This window comes from Narcine bancroftii, chromosome 5, assembly GCF_036971445.1.
Source record: "Narcine bancroftii isolate sNarBan1 chromosome 5, sNarBan1.hap1, whole genome shotgun sequence".
Lineage (NCBI taxonomy): Eukaryota > Metazoa > Chordata > Chondrichthyes > Torpediniformes > Narcinidae > Narcine > Narcine bancroftii.
This window is the reverse complement of record NC_091473.1, coordinates 194,377,442-194,403,031: the sequence shown is the minus strand read 5'-3', so window position 1 is coordinate 194,403,031 and position 25,590 is coordinate 194,377,442. Positions and strand designations below refer to the sequence as shown.

At 46.1% G+C, this 25,590-nt stretch overlaps 1 protein-coding gene across 1 annotated transcript; it reads left to right on the top strand.

Moving 5' to 3' along the window:
- Positions 1 to 25,282, top strand: msto1 (misato mitochondrial distribution and morphology regulator 1). Its single transcript, XM_069940569.1, has 14 exons — positions 1 to 194; positions 1,591 to 1,723; positions 3,859 to 3,928; positions 7,909 to 7,984; positions 18,138 to 18,192; positions 18,631 to 18,781; positions 18,865 to 18,982; positions 20,559 to 20,693; positions 21,238 to 21,393; positions 22,006 to 22,137; positions 22,596 to 22,780; positions 23,728 to 23,832; positions 24,302 to 24,414; positions 24,542 to 25,282. The coding sequence occupies exons 1-14, from the start codon at positions 111 to 113 to the stop codon at positions 24,778 to 24,780; spliced, it is 1,752 nt and encodes a 583-aa protein (XP_069796670.1). The 5' UTR covers positions 1 to 110; the 3' UTR covers positions 24,781 to 25,282.
- Positions 25,283 to 25,590: the final 308 nt, after the last annotated feature.

Sequence of the window (25,590 nt, the reverse complement as noted above, 5' to 3'; positions counted from 1 at the left end):
CCGGCCACTGGGAGGCGGGGCGGAGGACGAGTGACGCGCGGGTCGGCCAATCGGAGGTGGCTCGGCCCGGCGACGGTTGGCGGCCCCAGGAGCCCGGGCCGGAGCGGCTGATGGGCGCCGTGTGCAGGGAGGTGCTGACGCTGCAGCTCGGCCACTACAGCAACTTTGTGGGCACGCACTGGTGGAACATCCAGGTGGGCCCGCGGTGACGGGCTCCACACGCAGGACTGTGTAGGAGAGGAGGGAATGGAGGGGTCGAGCGGTCGGTCGGCGGCCTGGGGAGACGGTGAAGGAGAAGGATCTCGGGGTGGGGAGGGAGGGGGTGTTCTTGAGGTAAAGGGAGGAGGGATGATCCGAGGGAGAGAGGGGCCCTGGGGTGGGGAGGATGGGGTGTTCTGGAGGGGAAGAGAGGGATGATCCCAGGGTGGGGAGGAAGGGATGATCCCAGGGAGGGAGGGACCTTTGGGGGGGTAAAGTGGGGAGGGAGGGGTCCAGGGGTTGGGAGGAGGAATGATCCTGGAGTGATGTTGGGGTGGGAAGGGGGCCCAAGAGTGGGAAGTGAAGGGACCTCAGGGTGGGAAGAGGGGTGCCAGGGGTGGGGAGGGGGAGATGGTGCCCCTGAGAACGAAATCGCCAAGGTGATACCTAATCTCAAGGTGATGGCAAGCCCAAGGGTGGAAGTGTGCTCTGATTTGGGTATTGGGGCCCTGGGGAAAAGAGGTGGTGTACCCTGGAAAGGACCAGTCAGCTGTTAGGGGGGAGGGGGAATTAAAGGACCACCCTGAGGAGGGGGAATTAAAGGACCACCCTGAGGAGGGGACGTGGTTGTGCTGGGGTCCCAGGGAGAAGGGGACATGATACACCTGGGATGGGAGCTGTCAAGGGTTGGTGGGGGTGAAGTACCTGGCCCACTAGGAGCAGGGTGCTGAACCTGGGATGGGGAGGGTGACAGTGCCCCTGCCAAATGCCAGTTTTGGACTGGGGACAAGCTTCCTGTGGGAGAGGAATTCTGATCCCAACTAACCCGAAAAGTGGGGTGAATGAGGGAGCGTGGGCAGGCCCACTTATTATTTGAGTGGGGAGAGCAGAGACGATTAGATTAATTAAAAGTCTGTAAATTAAACAAACAATACTCACAAACTGTAGACGAAAGTTTGACAATCGCAATATTGTTTTTCTGCTGTCCCACATGATGGCAACATTCAAAAATATAAAATTGGAAAACATTGTGCATGAGAAATTTATATTTTCTCATATCATCTCAGCTTCCACCCCTCCCCATATCTCCTCATAAGGGGTTGTTGTGGTGGGTCGTGGAGGTGGAAGAGGTGAGACAAGGGGAGTGAAGGGATGGGACTTTGAGTGGATGGAGCAGAGCCTCAAGGGGAGAAGAGTAAGGGGAAGAAATCATTGAGGAGCTTGGCAGGATTGGAGGGAGGGATGGGGATTAAGATCTGTAGAGGGGGAGGCTCAAGTCCGCCAGGAAGAGTCTTTTCAAATTGGGAAAGTTGAGGTGGCGGAGCGGAAGGAGTGATCTATAAGTTAGCGAAGACATGACTGAACCTAACTGTAATTAATGTGTCTGTCAAGGATGCTGCCTTGCACTATGATTCGAATCACAATGACTCCTCCGAAATCAACAACAATGTCCTGTTCCGGGAGGGGCAGACGTTACGTGGTCACCCTACTTATACTCCTCGCCTCATTCTCCTGGACCTCAAAGGTACACTGTCAGTCCGTTATAACTTAACTACCATCTGAGAATGCCCTCTCAACTCCAAATCTCTACCAGCAAAACTGCGTTCAGTTCTCACCATGATACCTTGACCGATACACGCATCAGAAAGGTTCAGAATATTATGGGCCATTCGCAGGTGAGTTGACAATTCAGACCTCAGGATTACAAATCCGGTAATGTACAAAAACATAGTGTAGGTAGGTTCATTGGGGTATTTGAGCGGCACGGGCTTTGGGCTATATGTCTAAATTTTAAAATTTACTAACTGTCTAGGTTTCAAGTCTAGTCCAGTGTCTCATCAGTCATGAGGGACCAGGTTTTTTTCCTCTTTGCTATTTACTGTACCCAGGGTCCAGTGCTGAGCAACAGAGTACGGCTGAGTCTAACACCCCAAAGCAGTGGTTCTCAACATTTTTCTTTCCATTCACATCCCACTTTAAGTATTCCCTATGTCAGAGGTGCTCTGTGATTAGTAAGGGATTGGTTAAGGTGGTATGTGGGTGGAAAGAAAAAGTTTGGAAACCACTGTTTTAATCGTGCCTCATTGACTCGTTATGTGCACGGTTTCATAACTCCAAAGGAAATGGGCCAATGACAATTTTTCTCAAGCAAAGTATTTCAGTAACAATTGGGTCTCGAGCAGTGATTCTCAACCTTCCCACTCACATACCACCTTAAGCAATCCCTTACTAATCACAGAGCACTTATGGCATAGGAATTACTTAAAGTGGGATGTGAGTGGAAAGAAAAAGTTTGATAACCATTGATCCAACCCTTCCTTCCCTCGTAACTCTCTTTTTCTTACAGTCTTCTGAATGTCCCAGTCTTCACCACCATGCATTGCAGGTCCCCACTGTTCTCCAAGTAAAATCTCTGACATCTCCCCTAAACTTTGCTCCACTTACCTAAAACCAATGTCCTCTGGTATTTGCTATTTTTACCTCAGGAAAAAGATGCCAGCTGTTCACCCTGTCTAAACCCACTGTAATTTTATGTACCTCTATTAAGTCACCTCTCATCCTTCGTCGTTCCAAAGAGAAAAGCCAGCCTTGCTCCATAAGATGCATCCTCCAATCCAGGCAACATCCTGGTAAATCTCATCTGTACCCTCTCCAAAGCACCTGCATCCTTTCTGTAATGAAGTTTGAACCGAACACAATACACCAAGTGTAGTCTTACCAGAGTTTTATAGAGCTGCAACATTACCTCGCGGTTCTTGAACTCAATCCCTTGACTAATGGATCCCAGCACACCATACACCTTCCTAATCACCCTATCAACTTGCGTGGCAACTTTGGCCTGGACCAAGATCCCTCTGTTCCTCCACACTGTTAAGAATCCAGCCCATAACCACACACTCCGCCTTAAAGTTCAACCTTCGAAAATTCTTCACTTTTGTCACACCTCCAGCTGCCTCTGTATCAAAGTGTTTTCCACCTTCCTCCTCAGATAGGCCTGGCTCTGATCTCAAGGTCCTCGTGTTCTGGCAGAGAGTTTCTTTCCATTTATCTTATCAAAGTCCTGAAATCCTCATTTTAAATCAGCCTAAAACCTTCTAGATTCTTTTGTTGTCATGTAATAAAAAAGAAAATGTGATATTACTCAAAATTTTGTTTCGTCTACTGCAAAGCAAAGATTCTCCATCAGCAGAAATTGCCCAGCTCCCCTTACAGTCAGAGAAAGAAAAGCAAAAGAGAGGCACCCAGAGACACTGAGCATCTGTGGATTCTCCTCCAGTGCTCCCCTCAGCCACGCAGTCCAGTTAGATCCATTGACAACCTGAACTCCATCCAGATCCAAACCTCTGGTCCGATCAGGAAGCCTTTGGCACCCTCGCACATCTCTGTTCCGATGCCTGGTACCCCTTTGGCACTCTCCATCAGTCTGCAGCCTGGTGTAAATCCCTTCACTGCAGCCTTCGTGTGTTCCTTGCCTCATCCTCCGGTCAAGGAAATGCAAGCTTGTCTTCTCTAATGTGACTTCTGGAGCCTCGGGTCTCCCGCGACTCTGCAAGCCCGTATTCTCAAGCAATGACAGGAGGAGAGGCTGCATAGTTACTGGCGTAGGCTTTCAGTTTGTGTGGCTGAGCTGCAGTGATGGCCTTGCCTTGTGTATTGCAGGGAGTTTGAGCAGCTTGAAGCAGGAAGGAGATCTGTATGGAGTCAGCCAGGTCGAACCTGCACTAACATGGTGAGGATGAGCCCCAACCTGACTCTGTGAGGCCCACTCTTCTGGTCGTGGGTGGACAATCTGATAGGATGCTTGGGCTGAGCCCTGTTAGACAAACCTGGCTCAGACAGTCAGTATGTCATGCATGATGTTAGAGCGTTGGGAGATATAATCCTTGATCAGCGTTCTCTACAGACAGACAAAGGATGCCGAAGGGCCTGTTTTCACTCTGTATGTCTACGATAAGGGAAAGAAATAGAAACTGTTGAATCAGATGGGGGTGGCGGTTATCTAAAATTAGAAAAATCAATGTTCATACTGTTAGGTTTAAATATGTCTAGGAAGACTGATGAGTTCCTCAAGTTTACATTTAGCCTCACACTGACGATGAATGAGACTACACGTCATTGTAGAAACAGATCAGGTGAATGCATAGAGTCTTTTTCCCAGGGGACTTAGGGTGAGGGGGGGTGGGAAGAGATTTAATAAGAACCTTAGGGGTCACTTTTTTTACCCAGATTTGTAGAGGGTGTATGGAACAGGCTGCCAGAGGAAGTGGAGGAAACATTTAAGAAAAATTTGGACGGATACATGGATAGGATAGATTTAGAGGGATAAGGGCCAAATGCAGGCAGGTGGGACATTTTGGCATCATGTAAGAATCCATTGAGGCTCATGATAATTTTACTTGCAAATGTATGATTTCTGGAAAATAAACTGGATTATCTCAGGCCGCATCTGAACCAGAGAGAAATGAAGGGCTGCTGAATTCGGGTAACTGCAGAAACATGGCTCCAGTTCAGGACACCACTCCAGATAAGGCCATCCAGCTAGCGAAATGTTTGTTTTTATGGTTTGAATAATTGTTGTGTATTACGTTTTTGTGTGTGCATCATGGTCCGGAGACGCGTTAGGCTTTGTATGTACAATCAGATGACAATAAACTTGAAGTTGGAAGGTAGGACATACACAGTAAATGATAAGGCACTGAGGGATCTGGGAATATTTCTATGTGACGTGACTGAATAGTGGTCAACTGTATTCCCCCATCGTGTGTAATTTTGCCATTTTTATCTTAGGGTTTTTACTTAAAACGTTAGACTCACCATTTCAAGCCACCGATACCATTCAACCTGCCAAGTTCCTCCAAGGGCAGCACGGTTAACAGTGACAGAGGACTGATTTGAATTTGACACTGTTCTCCTCATGTCTGTGGGTTTTCCCCAGGTGCTCCATTTCCTCCCACCCTTCAAAGCATAGGGTTGTAGGTTAATTGGGTGTAATTGGGCAGCATGGGCCAAAACGGCCTGTTACCGTGCTGTATCTAAATTTAATTTAATTCTTTGTTTCTAGCATCTGTAGTTTTTGTTTCTCAATTCGCCTTCAAACAGATTGTGAATTAAATTAAAGAGCTGGGAGATCCTGCAGCTGCCATATGAGGTCCTGATGAGGCTGCGTCTGGAGGACTGCGTGCAATTCTGGTCTCCTTACTGGAGGAAGGATGGACTGGCTTTGGAGCTGGTGCAGAGGAGGTTTGCCAGGTTGATTCCAGAGATGAAGGGGTGATCTTGTGAGGAGAGATTGATTCACCTGGGACTGGAGTACATTGAGGACAGAGATGATGCAGACTAGTGTGAGGTGGTGTATTTTGGAAGGTAGGACATACACAGTAAATGATAAGGCACTGAGGGATCTGGGAATAGAGATACATAATTCCCTGAAAGTGACATCACGGGTAGATAGGGTCGAAAAGAGCTTTTGGCATAGGGGCCTCATAAATACTGAGTATTAGATGTTATGGTAAAGTTGTATACAACATTGGTGAGGCCAAATTTGGAGTATCGTGTGCTGTTTTGGACACCTAATTATAGGAAAGATATCAATAAGATTGAAAGAGTACGGAGAGGTTAGTGCAACACAGTGCTCTTACAGCGCCAGTGGTTGGGACCAGGTTTCGAAGCATGGGTTTTTTTTCCAGGGGATTCAGTTTCCTCCCATCCTTCAAAAACGTACCGGAGGTTGTAGGTTAATTGGGTGTAAATTGGGTGACACATGGGTTGAAAGGACCTGTTACCATGCTGTATGTCTAAATTAAATTAGAAGATTTATTAGGATGTTGCCAGCACTTGAGGAACTGAGTACAGGGAAAGATTAAACAGGTTAGGACTTTATTCCCTGGAGCATAGAAGAATGAGGGGAGATTTAATGGTTTACAAAATTATGAGGGGGAGAGACAGAGTAAATGCAAACAGGTGTTTTCCTCTGAGGACAGGTGAGACACAAACCAGAGATCATGGGTTAACGGTGAAGGGAAAAATTTAGGGGGAACTTCTGGGATAGTGGAATGAGCTGCCAGTTGAAGTGGTGAAAATGGGCTCAATTTTAACATTTAAGAAATATTTGGACAGGTACATGGTTGGGAAGGGTCTGGAGGGGCAATGGACTGGGTGCAGGTCAGTGGGGCAGAACAGAATAATAGTTCAGCACAGACTAAAACAGTCTAAGGGTGTGCTTTCAGTGATGTAAGTTTCTATGGTTCGATGAGGAGAAACTGCTCCTTCCAGAAAGTGGTGAATCTGTGGGATTCTCTGTCAAAGGAAACAGTAGAGACTGGCTCATTGAATGTGTTTTAAGATACAGAGAGAGATTGAAGAATGGGGGAAATGGGAATTAAGGCTGAGTCCATACATTTTATGTGTTGAGATTGTTTTGTGCCACAGCCAGGTTGGGTTTTGGAAGAGATTCTTTCTAAGTTTGTTGTTGACACCAAATTGAATAGAAAAGCAAATTGTACAGGGTACGGAGAGTCTGCAGAGAGGTATAGATAGGTTTAGTTAGTGGGAAAGGATCTGGCAAATGGAGTACAATGTTAGGAACTTTGGAAGCTAAAATGGAAAATCATTTAAATGGCATGCAATTGGAGCATGCTGCCGTGCAGAAGGACTTGGGAGTACTTTTGCATAAATTGCAAAAGGATAGTTTGCAGGTGCAACAGGCTGTCAAGGTAAATGGAATATTGGCTTTCACTGCTTGAGGGATTGAATTTAGAATTTATGCTGCAGCTGTATAGGGTACTGATGAAGCCACATCTGGAGTACTGCATGCAGTTCTAGTCTTACGTGAGGACGGATGTGCTGCCTTTGGAGACGGTACAGGTTAATTTCAGAGATGAGGGGTTAGCCTATGAAGAGAGATTGAGTCTTTTGGGACTGTACTCGCTGGAATTTAGAAGTTTGAGGATCTTACAAGAATGTATAAAATCATGAAATAAATAGATAAGATAGAGATAGGTCATTTGTTCCCACTGGTGGGGAGACCAGAACTAGGGGACAGATTTAGGATGGAGATGAGAAGGAACTGCTTTTCCCAGAGGGTGGTGAATCTGGTATTCACTGCCCGTTGAAGCAGTGGAGGCAACTTCAGTAAATTTAAGACAAGGTTGGATAAATGTTTACTTAGTAGGGGAATTAAGGGAAAAGACAGGTAGGTGGAGATGAGCCCATCATTAGATCAGCCATGATCACAATGGCGGAGTAGGCTCAATGGGCTGGATGGCCAACTCCTGCTCCTATTTCTTATGTTCTTATTCTTACTTGGCTTTGGATTAGTTAGGCTTTAGGTCCACACTTGAGCAGATTTTCTGTGGGGGTTGAACTCCATTGCCTGCAGGAAGCCCCTTCCCCCATGTTCTCCACCCACCACATCTTCACTTGTCCTTCCCCATGTGTGCCACGTTGCTGACGAGGAGAAGGGGCAGCATGACCAATTCCGAGGGGAGGTATGACTCCATTAGTTTGAACAGTTAGACCAGCAGCAGGAATGCCTGGTGACCTTCCTGTCCTGGATCAGGGCCACCATCACTGCTTTGTCCAAGGTCACCCCTTAAGCCAGTGGTTCTGTCCCACCACTCTGAACCATCAGAGAGACCTGTAAGCAGGGGGCAAGGTGATGATGCAAACATATTGCTAGCTGTCTTTTCTCAAAGTTTTCTTTTTCTGCAGGGAGGGGAGTCTGACTGTACATGAGGAGGAGCCAGTGACAAAGAACCCGTTTCTACAGCAACTCGGCAATTTGGGGGTAAGTGTCTGTCAGGTGGTGATGTGGGGTACTCAGGAGGCTGGGGAAAGTGTCCATCAGGTGATGTGGGGGCATTGAGTCAGGGCATTCCAACTTTGTTGCTAAGCAATGCGATCCTTGCAGGTCGGCCTCGAGAAGACGCTAGACCTTTGATTACGAAACAAATAAGTGTGAGGTGATACATTTTGGTAGGTGAAACTTGAAGGCAAAGTACATGGTTAATTGTAGGATACTTAACAGTGTGGAAGAACAGAGGCCCCATGGGGTCCAAATCTATACATCTCTCAGTTTTTTTTTGGAAAATTTTATTTTCCATTTGCATCAAATACGCACATATATTTCTTCGCCTTGAATAATACATTATAATAAAAGCGAAATGATACCTAATTTTGTTTTTATTCTCCCCATCCCTCCCTTCCTCCCCAAAAAGAAAGAAGAAAGAAAACACACCTGAATATATTATATATCATTCACTACTGATTTTTTTCTGACATATTAATTATATCTTAAACCTATTAATTGGGAGGAGTGGGTGTAACGGATGATATGGATGGACTTGAAATCCATATATGGTTTGCAGATCATGTAAAATTTTTCTGGTTGATTCCTTAAATTATAAATAATTTTTTTCTAATGGTATACAATATTGTATTTCCACATGCCATCTATCTAACCCTACAATATTGTCTGACTTCCATGTTACTGCCATACACTACTTTGCCACTGCTATTGCTACACTCAAAAACTTTTGTTGATATTTATCTAACTTCAATTCAATGTTTATTTCAAATAAATCACCTAGCGGAAATATTCTGGGATCTTTTGGTATTTGTACCTTCATAATTCATCCCATTAATATACTCAAATCTTCCCAAATGTTTTCAACTTTTCCACACAACCAAACTGCATGCAATAAAGTTCCTATTTCCTTATTACATCCGAAACATTTATCCAAACAATTTGAGTTAAGTCCATGTAATTTATATGGAATATAGATAGCTGGTGCAAAAAAATTATATTGTACCACTTGATATCTGACATTGATTGTATTGGTTATACTCATGACATAATCTTTTCTTGAATTTGTATATTTAAATCTCTTTCCCTCCTTTGTTTTGACTTGTATAATTCCTTTTTCTACATTGTCTTGTAATTTTATATACATGTTAGTAATACATTTCTCTATAAATGTATCAGTTATTAAATATTCAAATTGACTCTGCTCTGGAAGTCTAAATTCCACACCTAACTTTTGTAAATATGATTTGAGCTGATAATATGAGGAAATAGTATTATTCGATTATATTGTATTTCTCTTTCATTTGTTCAAAAGTCAGAAAAAAGGAATCTAAAAAACTATCTTTTATCCTCTTTATCCCATGATTATGCCAAATATAAAAAAAAGGATAATTTAATGTAAAAGGAATAAGTGAATTCTGCTTTAATATCATCTTGGCTATTTTTTTTCAATCTTTTTATTATTATTATAATTTATAAACACATACAGTTTAGGGTGTGAACTATCTCTAAAAAAAAGATATAATTAATAACAATATATGAAAAAAGAGAAAAAAAAACCCCAAAAAAGAAAAAAAAACAAATCTGAATTTAAAAAAAACTTAAAAAAAAAACTTTAAAAAAAACCTACAGATATAGCTAAACCACGCCGATCACTCCGATCTCATCTTACAGCCCAATTATCATACATAATCATAGAAAGAAAACAGAGCCAGATCAACTCACCACAAATGAAAATATTGAATAAATGGTCGCCAGGTTAACTCAAACTTAGAAGGGGATTCATAGACAGAGTTTCTAATTTTCTCTAAATTTAAACATAGTATAGTTTGGGTAAACCATTGGAAAACAGTGGGAGGATTTACCTCTTTCCAATTTAATAGTATAGATCTTCTAGCCATTAGTGTAAGAAAAGCAATCATACGATCCGCAGGAAGAGATAAATAAGTCAAATCTATCATAGGTAATCCAAAAATTGCAGTAATGGGATGTGGTTGTAAATCAATATTCAAAACAGTAGATATAATGGAAAAAATTTCCTTCCAATAATTCTGTAGAGGGACAGGACCAAAACATATGTGTAAGGGAAGCTATTTTCAATTGACATTTATCACATATAGGATCAATATGAGAATAAAAATAGTGATTTGATCGTTCTTTATTCTCCTTTTCATATAGATTCCATTCCATATCTTAAGCAAGTACTTCAGAAATGTTACTTCCATTTTCCCTTTCAAAAGTTCTTCATGCCATTTGTACAAAATATGTTCTGGATTAATTTCTCCTCTTATTCATTTCAATCTGTACCCACGCTGTCTTTTCCCCAGTTTGATAACAGGAAGACAAAAAAACTTAATTGAGCTACTTTATAATAATTTTTAAAAATCGACAATCTTAGTCCTCTCTGATCAAATTTCCAAATTAGTTTTTACAAGGCTATCCTTGGCATTTTATCTCACTAAATAAATTTTCTTAATTTTTTATTTAATTCTTGAAAAAACTTGGTTGGTACAAGGATTGGTAATGATTGAAATAAATATTGTATCCTTGGGGGAGGTCACGTGATGTGGTTGGAAGAGGAGGTGGAATCTTGTGGCTCCCAAGCCAGGACAAAAATTAGCAAAAGAAAACTTCCGAAGAATCGCCCAAATACCATTAGAAGATGTGGGAACTCATGCAGAATATAAATATGACAAAAAAGGGAAGTCCATGTGGAAAAATGGGAGAGAAGAGCCCTTGAAGCCAGGACCTGGTGTGGAGGCACCATGTGGCAAAGAAAATGGTGGGGGCCACATCAAGGCCTGCTGAAAGAGCATCCCCTTCCAGTGGACACTCTGTTGAACAGGAGGATGCCCTCCTGGAAGAAAACGTCACCCCAGGCTGTCAGTCTGCAGCAGACAGCCCTGGATCGAGTGATGGAGGGAGAGAGAGGTCCAGTATTCCCCGCACCGACCCCCACCCACCCCCCCACAGCCTGGGCATTGGAGTGAGCAGCCTGCTTGAGCGTGGGAGCAGAGCGGCAGATCCAGCAGGCATGAAAACTGCGGAGTGCTGAGGAGAACGGTGTGAGTCGGCACGTAAAGAGGTCGAGAAGCCATTGCCAAACCCACCCTGAAGATGAATGGCGCTAATCTGAGTTCTGGTGTGCGGGATCTGAGCGGCAGTCCTGGCGGGCATGGAGACTGCGGCATGGATGAGCAGAGCGCCATGGAGAGGGGCATGAGTTAGTGTGTAAAGAGGTTGGGGGGGGGGGGGTGCTGCTACAAGTCCCTACCTTGAGGGAAGCGGCACTTACCTGGGTCCTGATGGCAGATCCGGCCGCAGGATGGACGAGGTGGCTTTGAGCAGCGTTGTGATGGCTGCAAGTAGGAGCTGCAGTGGATGGTTCATCGCTGGATCTTCTGGAGAAAACAGCAGCAGCAATGACAGTGAGGAGGTTGGGGACTGGGGAGGGGGCCCTGGGTAGCCTGGGCTACCCTGGAAAGGGGTGTCTGTGAGGAGCCTTGGGGCTCAAGAGGAGAGCCTCAATGAGGCAAAACACACAGGGAAGCTCAGAGCCTTCCCTGTGTGATGTTATGTAGGCACTTACTCTTATGGAGAGCAAGCAATCCTTGGCCATAGATAAAAGGGCTGAGGTTATGGTTAAAAAGTTGGATAAGGTACAGGGGGCCCTCACAGGGAAGGGTATTAGAAGTGGAGGAGAGAGTGGAGGGGGGGGGTGTAACAGAGGACACTATTAATAGTATGGGGAGGAATATTGACTCTTTAATGAAAGAAAGGGATTGGATATGGGGAAAGCTAAATTCCCTGGAAAATTTAAGCAGGAGAAACAACATCAAAATAGTGGAGCTGAAAGAGGGGCCCAAGGGTCAGAACCCCGTAACCTTTTTTCAAACATGAATCCACAGGTGCTGGGTGGAGGCACGCTGGGAGAGGGTGGAAGTAGAAAGGGCTCACCGGTCCCTCCTCCCGAAGCCGGGTCCTAGACAGAGACCATGCTCTGTCTTGGTAAAATTATTACGATACCCAGACAGGGAGGAGATGCTGAGAGCAGCAGCAAAAGGGGGCGGGGGGGGGGGGGGGGGAGAGGAGTCCCATTGAGATAGATGGGAACAAGATTTTTTTCTACCCTCATTAGTAGTGTGGCGCTCTTAAAGGCGAGGAAGGCACTGGAGCCAGTGAAAAGGGCAATTAAACAGAAGGGCCATGAGTGCGTACTGAGGTACCAAACCACTCTAAAAGTGGTTTTGCCAGGGGTATAAAAGGAAATTCATTACAGATCCCAAGAGAGTGTGGCAAATGGCAGAGGATTTACCCACACGTGGGTAACTGAAAAGACAACTAATCCGCAGAAATATATGGACTCACTGTGAATTGTAAAATACTTGGGTGTTTAAATGAAAAGTCGGTATAAGAAAAAAAGACAAATGGAAGTAAACGTTATAACTAATTTTTTTTTGCTTGGGAGTTGGAGGGAGGAGATGAAAGGTGTAAACTGCACAACCTATTGTTGGGGGGGCTGGTGGCGGCAGATGGAAGATTGTCACTGACTGGGTTGGGAGTGGGTGGATATGGCTGTTATGGAAGGATAATAGGGGATTGAATGAGTGTATGGTTACAGAGGGTTTCCTTTTTTTGGCTAGTTTCCTTAATTTTTACTTTCACTGTCTTTGTCCTTTACTAGTGAAGTGTTGTGAGCGAATGGGTGTGTGGTGTTACTCTTTCTTTTCCAGGGCTTGTGGCGACTCAGTGGAGCAGAGCAAAAAGTGGACAGTAAGAGATTTGGAGTGCGGGGGTGGGGGGGAGCATTTAGGGGAGAAACCTGTGGGTAACGGCTAAGAATGTAAAGTTTGCTATTTTTAATGTCAATAGCTTAAATGGTCCGGTGAAGTGGAAAGAATCTTGGCTTACATTTAAAAAATGGGGATAGATCTGGCCTTACTTCAAGAGACGCACTTAACTGAGCAGAAACGTCAAAAGCTATAAAGGGGGTAGGTGGGTCAGGTTATATCCTCCTCGTTCAGCTCAAAGGCGAAGGGAGTGGCAATTCTATTGGGGAAGAGTATTCTAGTTCAGGTGCAGAAGGTGATTACAAACAAAATGGGAAGATTCATATGGTGTACTGTCAGATGTATTCAGAATCCTGGACCCTAATGAATGTGTACACCCCCAACTATGATGATGAAAAATTTATACAGGACATTTCCCTACGATTGGTGGAGGTGAAAGAAAATATTCTAACGGAGACAACTTTAATCTGTGTCTGGATCCTGTGCTGGATAAATCCACAAAACAGATAACTTGGACCAGTGCGGCGAAAGCCACTATTGACTGTGTGAGGGAGCTGAATTTGATAGATGCGTGGCGGAGAAAGCTTCCGAGAGAGGGACTACTTGTTTTACTCGAAGCAATGACTCCTACTCTAGAATAGATTTTTTCTGGCTTCAGGTCAGTTGAAAGGTAGGATCATGGAAGCTGAGTATAGGGCAAGGCTTCTCTCAGACTATTCCCCCTTGGCTTTGGCCATAGATATGCCAGATAAGCAAGGCATAGCATACAGGTGGCATCTTAACACTTTGCTGTTGAAAAAGCCTGAGTTTTGTAGTTTTATAAGAACTCAAATAGCCCTGTTCTGTGAGGACAACTCCAGATAAATTTCTTCTGTGGGACACCTTAAGGCATTCTTGAGGGGCCAGATAATTGGGTATACAAAGACAGTCAGGAAAAATTATATGAGGGCAGTGGAGGAATTGGAAAAGGACATATTAACCAAATAGAGAAGGATTTTCATGAATCAGGCTCAGAGGACCATTATAGAGCTCTCACAAACTGGAGAAATTGGAATATATACACTTTAGACATATAGTACGGAGAAGGCCTTTATGAGGTCGAGACAAAAGTATTATGAGTTTGGGGAGATAGCTCACAAGGTCTTTGCTTGGTAGTTGAGGGCAGAACAAGTCTCTACAACAATTAATGCAATACAAACAGGGAATGGCCAGGTCTCATTTAAACCAAAGGAAATTAATGAATCCTTCAGGGAATTCTATGAAGGATTGAATAAATCTGAATTGACTGGGGATCACAATCAAATGGATGAGTTCCTGGCCAGATTAGATCTCCCACACCTGAATTCAGAGGAATAGGTGGGGATAGATCGTCCTTTTACAGAAGAAGAGCTGGATAAAGCATTGAGTGTGTTAGAAGCTGGCAAGTCTCTGGGGAGGATGGATTCCTGTCTGAGTTTTATCAAGAATTTAAGGACTTATTAATGCCTCTGTTTATTAGAGGTGATAGACCAGGCCAGGGGAACCTGGACCTTCCCAGAATCTTTCACAATGACGATTGTTACGACAATTTTGAAGAATATTGGCAGAGTGTAATGCATCTGGCACAATCTAGAAATGAGAGGGGATTTGGCTGTTTCCTTGGATGCAGAGAAGACTTTTGACAGACTGGAGTGGGAATTTTTATTTAAGGTGCTGGAGAAGGTGGGGTTGGGACCAACTTTCCAAAATTGGATCAGGACACTATACCATGTGCCCAAGGCGAAAGTTGTAACCAATGGATAGGTCTCTTCAGTCTTCCCACTTACCAGATCTAGTAGACAAGGGTGCCCACTCTGGCGGAGGTCATTTATCAGGAATCGCACTGCCGGTCTCTTCCCCCCTCACCTGCCCAACTCGCGCTGCCGGTCTCTCCTTGCCCTCCTGACTCGCACTGCCTGTCTCCCCTGCCCCTCCCCCCCCCACCTGCCCGCTCGACTCGTGGTGCCGGTCTCTCCCCTTCTCCCACCCAACTCGCTCTCCCCACTTGCCAGATTTTGGAGCTTTCAGGATTTTAGATTTCCAGATAAAGGATTGTGTACCCGTATATGTATATTTGAATGTGAACTGCCATTGTTGGCATGACACTGTATATGGCTGTACAAGCTTGTGTGAAAATATAAATAAAATAGTCAAAACAATATTGTATCCTTGGAAAAATATTAATCTTTACACAATTTATCCTTATTAAAGTTGTTTGTAAATCTTTCCTCCCTTTAAATCCTCACTAATTTTTAAAATAATGGTAAATAAATTATTTGAATTCCTGTCAATATTACTTCCTAAATATTTAATTACTTCCTTTTGCCATTTAAACTTTGTCACCTGCTTGCATTGAGTGTAGTCCCCGCTATTGATAGGTATCACTTCACTCTTATCTACATTAACTTTGTAGCCTGATATTAAACCATATTCTGCCAATTGTACATTTATTTTTTTCAATGATATTTCTGGTTTTGTGAGATATAACATCTGCAAACAAACTAATTTGATGTTCTTTATCTTCTATCTTAAAACCCTTGATCTCATTATCACTTCTGCCAATATAAATAGAAATGGTTATAATGGCCATCCTTACCTGCATGATCTTTCTAATAGAAAAGGCTTAGATATTTGCCTATTTATGACCATCTTGGCTTTTGGATACATCTCTCAAAGTTGCCACACAGTTTGCAGCTCTATACATCTCTGTTGAAATCACACTTGGAATATTGCGTACAGTTTTGGTCACCTCATTACTGGAAGGATGTAGAAGCTATGGAGAGGATGCAGAGGAGATTTACCAGAGTGTGCTTGAAGGTTGCTTACAGGTTTAATGGTCGATTATTTAACAGTGTGGAAAAACAGAGGGACCTTGGGGTCCAAATCCATAGATAAGGTGGACCTGCAGGTTGATAGGACAGTTAAGAAAGCCAAGGTTTCTTGGGTTTCATTAGTTGGGGGATTGACTTCAGGAGTCGTGAGGTAATGTTGCAGCTTTATAAATTTCTGATGAGACCACACTTAGAATATTCTGTTCAGTTCTAGTTACCTCATTACAGAAAGGATGTGGAAGCTATGGAGAGGGTGTAGAGGAGTCTTACCAAGAGATTGCCTGGATTGGAAAATGTGTCTTACAAGGCAGAGCTGAGACTTCTCTTTGGAATGAAGAAGGATGAGAGGAGACTTAATAGAGGTCTGCAAGATTCTGAGAGGTGTAGATGAGATGGACAGCTGGCACATTTTTCCCAGGGGAAAATTTGTTCAAAGTGAAGGAAGGAAAGTTTTGGATAGACATCAGGGCCAAGTTTTTTTACGCAGAGAGTTGTGTGTGCCTGGAATGCATTGCCAGGGGTGGTGGTGGAGGGTGGAACAATATGGACATTTAAGAGACTCAGTCAAGGATGTGGATAAAAGAAAAAGAAGGTTGTGTGGTAGGGAGGGTTTTGTTTTTATTTAAGGTATATATAGGTCGGCACAACATCATTGACCGAAGGACCTGTACTGTGCTGTAATGTTCTAAGTTTAACTACAATCCCTGTACATTTTGAAAGGTGGGAGAAAACCGGAGCACCCAAAGGAAATCCATGCAGGCACAGGAAGAACGTACAAATTCCATACAGACAGTGATGGATTTGAACCCAAGTTAGTGACCTGGGTTCAAATTTAAAAGATTAAATTTAAACCATGGTGGGGTTTTTTTATAATCAGCAAGTGAGCATCGTAAGAATCATCATCTGACAGTACTTCCTTGTCACTGGGAATCCAGTTTACGTTTGGTTGAGATGCTGGAATGGAACTTGAAGTCACTGGCGATGTAGTAATGTTGGACTAATCGTGCTGCCCAGATCCTTCCTACATTTCCATCAACTTCTCCCACTTGCTGACATTAGGGGCAATTTAACCAACAGCTCTGTGCCTTTGGGATGTGAGAGGAAACCAGAGCACCTGACACACCGCCGGAGGTAGGGATCAAACCTGCCTCATCAGAGGTGTGAGACAGCAGCTCTGCTGGCATGCATTGCTGCCCACTCCATTTAAACCGCAGTTACCTCTTGACCAGGTCACTCGGTCCAGAGTGTCCCCAATATCCCATTTCCCCTTCAGTCTCTTCAGGAAACTGCCCATCCACCCCTGATGTCCACACCAATTCCACCATCAGCCCTTCCCCAACACCACTCCTTTGTGAGTTCACCGAAGGAAGAAGGAAGCATTTTTATACCAGCACTATGGTGTCACTTCCCTGATCCATGTTTGGGGTGGGGAGGGGGGGAGTTTTGGTGACTCCACATGCTGCTTTTAGTCAGTGGCCTGTTCAGCAGAGCAAACACTTCACATAAACCTGTGGCCACCTATGTAACGGCCCAAGAATATGGGCAGGCCAGTTAGGACATGTCATTGTAAAACTGAAAGAGGTTTTAACTTGGTTTATTTTTCACAAAATACCTAGTATTAGTCTGGGGCGGCACAGTTAGCATGGCCGTTAGCTCAGCGCTAATACAGCACCAGCGACCTGGGTTTGAATCCAGCTATGTCTAAGTTCTCTCCTAGTGTCTGTGGGATTTCCCAGAGTGCTTTGGTTTCCTCCCACCCTTCAAAACATACAAGGTTGTAAGTCAATAGGGATATTTGGGCAGCACCGGGGTCATGAGCCGGAGGGGCCTGTTACCATGTTGTACATTTAAATTTATATTTTTCAATTTAGAAATTTTAAATTTACTACAGTAATAAGGGTTCTTTTGCTAACAGACCAGCAAGATATCTCCAGCATGACATAAAACTGTTCAAAGAGCACTATTTACACAGCATAGAATTACTTTGAGAAGGAAGATAAGTTACGGGCAGCAAGAGAGCAATACTGTGGGTTCATTCAGGAACTTGATGGCTGCAGGAAAGAACCTGTCATTCAGCCTGTTGGTCTATGTTTTTACACTTCAGCCCGTCAGAACAGGGAGAAGAGAGCGTGTCTGGGGTGTGACGGCTCTTTCAGCAGGTCGATTGCCTTTCCCAGGCAGCCAGGGAAGAAGGTTGAGTCTGTGGAAGGGAGTAAAGCTTGTTATGTTGTAATTCTGTAATTCCCTACGATCAGAGCAACTCCCATCTCATACTGCAAAGCATCCACTAGAGCGATGAACATGTAGAAGGCTCAAATACAGGGAGTTCAATAGAGCGTTGGGGGACTTGGGAGATGAAAGGAAGTGAACTTGGTGAGTCTGTGGGGGGAACGGTGTCATGGAGCAGCTCCGATTCTCTCTGTGCTGAGCTGGCGAGGGAACCCCGTTCAGCCACACAAGTTCCTGCTCCTCATCCGCTCCCTTGTTTTCCCACAGGGTGAAGCGGGACGCAATGGAAATGTCACTTCGACCATATCCCAGGAAGAAGAAAGTGAGTGCCTTCCATCCTGCGAGCAACACAGTGCCAGAGGAACTCAGCGGGTCAGTCAGTATCCATTGAAGGGAGGAGACGTCGACTGCCCATTGCCTCCCAGGAATGCTGCCTGACCTGCTCTGTTCAATTTTAATATTTAGACATACAACATGATAACAGCCACTTCCAGCCCACTTGCCGCCCAAATACCTGATTAACGTACAGCCCCTGTAAATTTTTGGAGGGTGGGAGGAAACCCATGCAGACACAGGGAGAACATACAAACTCCTTACACACAGCACTGAATTCGAACCGTGGTCACTGGTGTAATAGCAACCATGCCACCCTGAGTGAGTTCCTCCAGTACATTGTGTCTTGCTCCAGTTTTACAGCATCTTCAGTCTGTTTTCTTTGCGCCTTGACCCCTGCCACCCACTCTCACACCTTGTTTCCTAGGGTTAATGCCGGCATCCGTGCAAGGGAGACCCCTCGACCTGCCCCGGGGAGCCCAGCGGTTGGAGACCGGCGTGAGGGTCTGGTCAGACTATCTGAGGGTACACCTGCACCCAAAGACCATCTCCGTCATCCAGCAGTACAACCACGCCAGGTGAGTGAAGGGCATGGGCGTTTATACCAGGCGGTGCCACAGCCTGCCAAACTGACATCCTTACTTTGCTTTTATCTGCACAGTACTTCCAACCGGTTCGAAGCATTTGGATTTGGTGAGAAGCTTTTTCAGGACCCTGTATTCCTGGATGACTTTGAAGACCGGCTCCACTTTTACACTGAAGAGTGCGACTATCTGCAGGTGTCTGGGGCAGTGGAATGTGGGCAAATCTGTATCCATGTTTCCTCTCCCCCCTCCCCCTTTCCCTGTGTCTCCTTTCACAGAACCAAAATCATTTCTCACCTTTCCTCTCTCCTGTCCTTTTAGATCCAATTAACCCCTTTTGTCTATTGGACTGTACTCCTCCCCCTCCCATCCCTCCCTTCTCCCCAGCCTTTGAATTCTAGCTCCTGTCATTTTTTCACTTACACCTGAGGAAGGGTTCAGGCCCAAGGTGTCCTATGGATGCTGCAAAATCTGCTGAGTTTCTCCGGCATCAAGTGTGTTTTTACACAACCACAGCGCCTGCAGACCTTTGTGTTTCACTTTCAATCCATATCCAGGCAAATTGGAGGAGAACAAAGGAGAGAGACAACAGGCCCTGCCTTTGAATATAATGGAAGCATGGGGAGGCATGAGTGGGCAGGTTATTGTGGGAGACTGACCATAAGATTTTTAAATTGAAATTTAGACATAGAGCATGGAAACAGGCCATTTTAGAGTCCATGTTGTCCAATTTACACACAATAAACCTACACCTCTGGTACATTTTGGATGGTGGGAGGAATCCAGACACGGGAAGAATGTGCAAACTCCTTACAGACAGCGTGGGGTTTGAACCCCGCACCTGATCGCTGGCACTATAAAGGCATTGCACTAACCACTATGCCAACTGTGCTGTCCCTGAATTTGCAGAACTTAAATTCATGTCTGAGCTTAATGTTAAATATAAAGAAGGGGCATTTAAGAGACTCTTGGAAAAAGAGGGTAATGCAATAGGGAGGGTTTCGTTTTCTTTTGGTAGTTATATACAACATTGTGTGCCAAAGGGCCAGTACTATGCTGTAATGCACTTTGTAAGATAGTTTCATTGATAGTGGCCTAGACTGTTGGGTACAGTACAGTTGTTGGGTACAGTTGGGTACAGTACTAGTGGGAATGGGTCTGTCACTATATAACAGTTGGGTACAGTACTGGTGGGGATGGGTCTGTCACTATATAACAGTTGGGTACAGTACTGGTGGGGATGGGTCTGTCACTATATAACAGTTGGGTACAGTACTGGTGGGGATGGGTCTGTCACTATATAACAGTTGGGTACAGTACTGGTGGGAATGGGTCTGTCACTATATAACAGTTGGGTACAGTACTGGTGGGGACGGGTCTGTCACTATATAACAGTTGGGTACAGTACTGCTGGGCACGGGTCTGTAACTGTGTAACACTGGGGTACAGTACTGGTGGGGATGGGTCTGTCACTATATATCAGTTGGGTACAGTACTGGTGGGAATGGGTCTGTCACTGTTTAACACTGCAGAGTTTAGTGTGGCAGGGAAAAGTTCAGTTAAATCAGTGCAAGGTAGTATTTGATCAACAGATTATCTTTACCAGTGAGACAGCCATTTAAGGGTGCGATAACAGCAGCTTATTGAATATGGGGTGTTTGTATTGTTAAAATTGTGTATGGTCTGCCTGATTTGTTTTTTGGAGGCGGGGGTACGTGGTGGTTTGGGTTTTTTCCTGGTCTCAACTGACAGCCAACATGTTGTGTTGCAGGGGTTCCACGTGCTGTGTGACCTGCAGGATGGGTTCTCTGGCCTCTCAGCCAAGGTGGTGGAGATGCTGCAGGATGAATACAGAGGCAAAGGCATTTTCACATGTGCCCTGGCCCCAACTTCATTCTCTGATACGGTGAGTGAAGGGAGGAGCAATGATCTGCTCTGAGGTTTGTGCCCCTGCTCTAGACAGCATATCTAGCAGACCATGCATGGGTGCCACCGTGTGCAGTTAGTGTGAAGGGAGACTGACATCCAGGGTTATTGGATGCCTGTGGTCCCTGGGGTCTTTCACCAACCCATCTCCCCACATTCCCTTCAGCTGTCCCTCATACTGGTAATTTATAGTGACTAGTTAACATATCAATCCATGGGTCTATTGGATGTGGGAGGGGTAGGGGGGGAATCTGGAGAACCCATGGGTCACGGGGAGTGTGCAGACAGCACTGGGGCTGTGAGGCAGCAGCTGTACCCACTGCAGCATTGGGGCTCACTGTTGGTGGGGATGGGTCTGTCTCGGGTACAGTACTGGAGGGGACGGGTCTGAAGGTAACGAACAGTACTGTTGGGGATGGGTCTGTGTTTGTGGGGTACATTGCTGGTGGGACAGGTCAATGTGTAGGGTACAGTGCTGGTGGGGACGAGCTTACTAGTAACACTGTCTGTGATTGGTTCTCCAGAGCCCTGTAGCCAACATCTATCGTCTGCTGAACTCCACCATGGGCATCGTACATTTGTCTAGCCGCAGCTCTGCCTTCTGCCCATTGTCGCTCAACAGCAATTACTTGGGACATAAGCAACCTGCTCCGGTCATGTTGCCACACGTAATCTATGACGTGAGTATCTGCTCGGTAGGAGCAAGTTTTGAGGTGTGGATGGTGTCTGAGGTGGTAGGAACCACTTCCCGCATTTGATCTCCACCCTCGTGCTGGGAAGGGGGGGGTGTGCTCGCCAACACCCAGAGTGAAGTCTCTTGATAGCCGTTCCCTGTTCTCCAGTCACATCGCCCATCCTATGGCCTCTAAGTGGAGACAGCTGGCTCGGCCTGTGGACTTGGCCAGAGTTTCAGACGCAAGAGCAGATGAAGTGGAGTGAAACACGAAAGTCTGTAACAACTGTAATTGTAGTAAAAACATACAGAAATGCAGGAGGAACTCAAGCCAGTCCCGCTGTGTCCATAGGAGGAAAAGATTTGGAAATGTCAGCAATATATCTTTACCCCTATCGATGCTGTGTTCTTCCGGCCTTTCTGTGTTTTTAACTACAAATGATGTGGAGACCAATTCATCAGGGAAATTTAAAGCAGAGGTTGGTGGGTCCATGAAAAGGTTACGGGGAGAAGGCAGGAGCATGGGGGTGAGAGGGGATATGATTGGAATGGTGCTGATCATTCGGTCACCTCCTGCCACTCCAAGTGGTCTTCAGTCACCTCTCCTTCTCTTCCACAGGCATCTCTCAGTTACCACAGCAGTGCAGTGCTGGCCGCAGCCCTAGACACACTCAGTCTCCCCTACCGCTTGCAATCCAATGCCATGGCACTCACCCAGCTTACTGACACCCTCAGCTTCTCCGGCAGGAAGGTGAGAGCACGCCCTGCGGGAGGGCATGTGAGGGAGAGGGGATGTGGTGGGATGGTGGATACTCCAGTGAGGACTGGAGATAGCAGAGGTCAGTGGAAGGGGGGGGGTTGTTCCAGAGAGAGGGATTCTGGGTCTACAGTTGGGTGGGGGTGTTATTTCAGTGAAAAAATTTGTGGGTTCATTGAGTTGTTCCAGTACTCTGGGCTATGGGGGGAGTGTGAATTCATGGAGGGATGGATCTTGGGTTCTGTGGAAGGGTATGTGGGATGGGGGTTTGCTCTAGTGGGAGGGGCATTCTGGGGCTTGAAGACCGTTGGTAGGAAATACAGCTCCATTCCCTGTGCTGGAGTTTTGTGCCCGGACTCCTCCACACTCACCAGGAGATGTGGGCTCTGTGCGGGACTGTGCACATTGGAGCAGTTCCCGCACTACGTTGTAATTTGGTTTCTCCACGGCAGGTGGTCACAGCATCCGCTGCAGTTCCACTCATCACCAGGGACACCGACAAGCTTCCAGACGTGCTGGCTGGACAGCGGAACAGATTGCCATGGACCCCTCTGCCCCCCTGCGGGGAGGTCACAGGTGCTCGGTGCTTTGCTCAGTCTGTGGTATGCCGAGGGATCAGCAGAGAGCAACAGATCAGGTGGGTGTGGGTCTAATCCATGGCACCTCTTGTGGTCTCCCATCTCAGCCAGTGACTTAGGCATGGGGTGGGAAGAGGACAATTTGCCTAAATTGCTGCCTCCCCCCACTTAGATCAGAGTTTATTGTCATGCACAGGAACAACTGCCCCAACATTCCTACTGGCTGCAGCCACACAGATGCACAAGGTACACCAATTACAAGAGTAGAAATCAAATTACCACAATACACTGAGAGAAAGATTTTAAAAAAAGGAAAGATGACTGGATTTTCATAGTTGCCTGAGTGACATTTCAGTCGTGTTTTTTAGGTTGTACAAGGAGATTCAAGTGTCAGATAGGTTTTGGAAAAATTTTGTTGAACCACAGGTGCCAAACCTCAGGCTTCTGTCCCTTCTGCCCAGAGTTGAGGTGAGAAGAGGTTGTGGCAGGGTGAAGGGAATTCATGACCATTCTGACTGCCCTCTTGAGCCAGGTCCTCCTCACGTAGATATCCACAACGGATGTGAGATCAATGTCGGTGCTGAACTTGTATGGCCTTGCCACAGGTTCTAGTGTACCATTCTCCTGTGGCACTTGGACAATAGCAGGAAAACCACCACTGTGCTTACTGACGGACAAATACAGGGGCAGTTTTGGTACCTAGACCCATGACCCAAAGATCTGAGAACGACAGGTGCTGGAATGGTCGAAAGGTGTAAGCACATCTTCAAAGGTACACAGTCTATACCCAACAGTAGTGTGGTCCTGGAGTCCCAGTGCTGAACAGCCAGAAAATCTGTAGCGGCAGATCCTGAATCTATGTTTGCTATTTTCTGCTGTCTGAGTCATCAAGTTTTCAAAATACATACTCTGCCTTGCACCCAGTTCCCCAGCAAGAGAAACAGCAGCCTTACCGAATGTTGACTGATTCTGTTTGAGTGATGGTGCCTGTGATTGTGTCCTTTAGTAACCTTCCGCCCGGGGTGATGGGACCCACCATCTTACACAGATGTCCATCAGGGGAGGAGGTGCTCAACACTTTCCTGCAGGGTCACTTCCCTGCTGCAATCAGGTGGGTGGGATGCTGCGGACTAAGGAATGAATCGACAGGAGGTTTGCTCTATTGGGAACATTCAAAAAGAATGAATGGAAAGGATTCAGTCCTATGGGAAAATGTAAGAGGATTGGGGGTTGACAGAGAGGGAGTTGGCAGGGACAGTCCCTGGGAAGGTGTTTACAGTATAGTCTGTGGGAAGTGGTGGATGGGGCGAGGGTCTGTGGGAAGAGGTGGACAGGCAGTGAGTCTGCGGGAAGGTGTTGGCAGGGAGGGTCGATGGGAATGGTTAGACAGAGAGAGGGTCTGCAGGGAGAGGGATGGACGAGGGGAGGGTCCACGGGAAGGGTTGATAGGGAGAGGTCCGCTGGCCGTAAATGGTTATATGGTTATGGTTATATGGAAGGGCATTACGGGGAGGGGGTCCGAGGGAAGAGGTAATGTTTGCCATGTTGGTTGGTGATGTGTGACGGTTTTCATTCCTCAGTGCTGTCCATATGGCTGAAACCCCATGCAGAGTGACTACCCCATACCCACAGATCTTTACGCCCTCCTTCAACAAGCATGGGCAAATGACAAGAAGACCAACTTCAGCAAGTGGTGAGTGATGGGCAGGGAAATGATTACCACTGCCTGGGTGGTGCTGGGCATGGGGGTTTGCGACTGGCTGCTGGGAGGGGCAAGAAGGAGTGAAACTTTTAGTGAATGGGCCTCTGTCTGTCCTCAGCTGTGGAGAGCATCCCTGTTCTGACTGCCCTGCAGTGCTCCGCAGCCACCCACAGTGTCCTGCAAAACCTACACCACGAAGTCAGCCGCCTCAACCTCAGCAGATTCAGCACCTTCTTCGTCGCCGGCACGGAGCTGGAGGACTTCAGAGAGGTCCTGGAGGAGCTGAGGACCCTAGCCCAATGCTACAGAGAGACATCTCAGCTGGACCCTTTGGACAATGACTCTGACGCAGAATAAAGATCCCTGTAGCCCGTGCTTGCTCGCTGTAATGGTGGGCCAGGGGCCAGGTCTCTTGCTGTTCTCATCCTAGTCTGCACTTGTAGAGAGGGTGAGGGATCGAGGAAAGATGGGGAGGGCGATTGACATTTTCTGCCTCCCAGTCTGCACGATGGGCAGAGCGTGGGTTAGACTTGCAACCCTGCGCCGCAACAGGCGCTTCCCCAGTTGGTCAAGACCAATTGACTTGGTTATTTTTGGAGCTGACGTTAACGACTGCTTTGGAGTGGACGTACGGGGCTGCATCTGTGCTAGATGCAATCTGTTAATCCCAGGAGGTCTGATGGCCTGCTGCCATTTACTATTCAGGACAGGGATCACACACTGTAGAGGTGAGTGGGCACTGTGAACCTCTTAGCGGGAGTTTCCGGTGAGTCAGTGCAGGGGACAGCTGAACAATGTTTTTTCCCTGTTTGTCAAAGGATTTCTTGCTGTTCTAACAATTAAATGATGTTGCCTCCAACCACAGTCTAAACATTTTCAGAAACCAAAGGATAGTGGCTGTGGCATGCCGGAAGGGAGGAGCACCTGATCGTCCCTGGACTGGGAGTCTGTTGGAGCAGTGCGGAGGGACTTGTGACCCGTCACACACGCTCCCGGACCAGGGGCAGCACTAGACAGTGTGGAGGAGCTCTGTCCTGTCACACACTCTTGGGACAGCACTATAGCCAGTGCTGGGGTATCTGTGTCCCATCACACACTCCTGGGGCAACACTATCTCGGGGTGGGCAACCTTTTAATTTAGACACATAGCACACTAATCGGCCATTT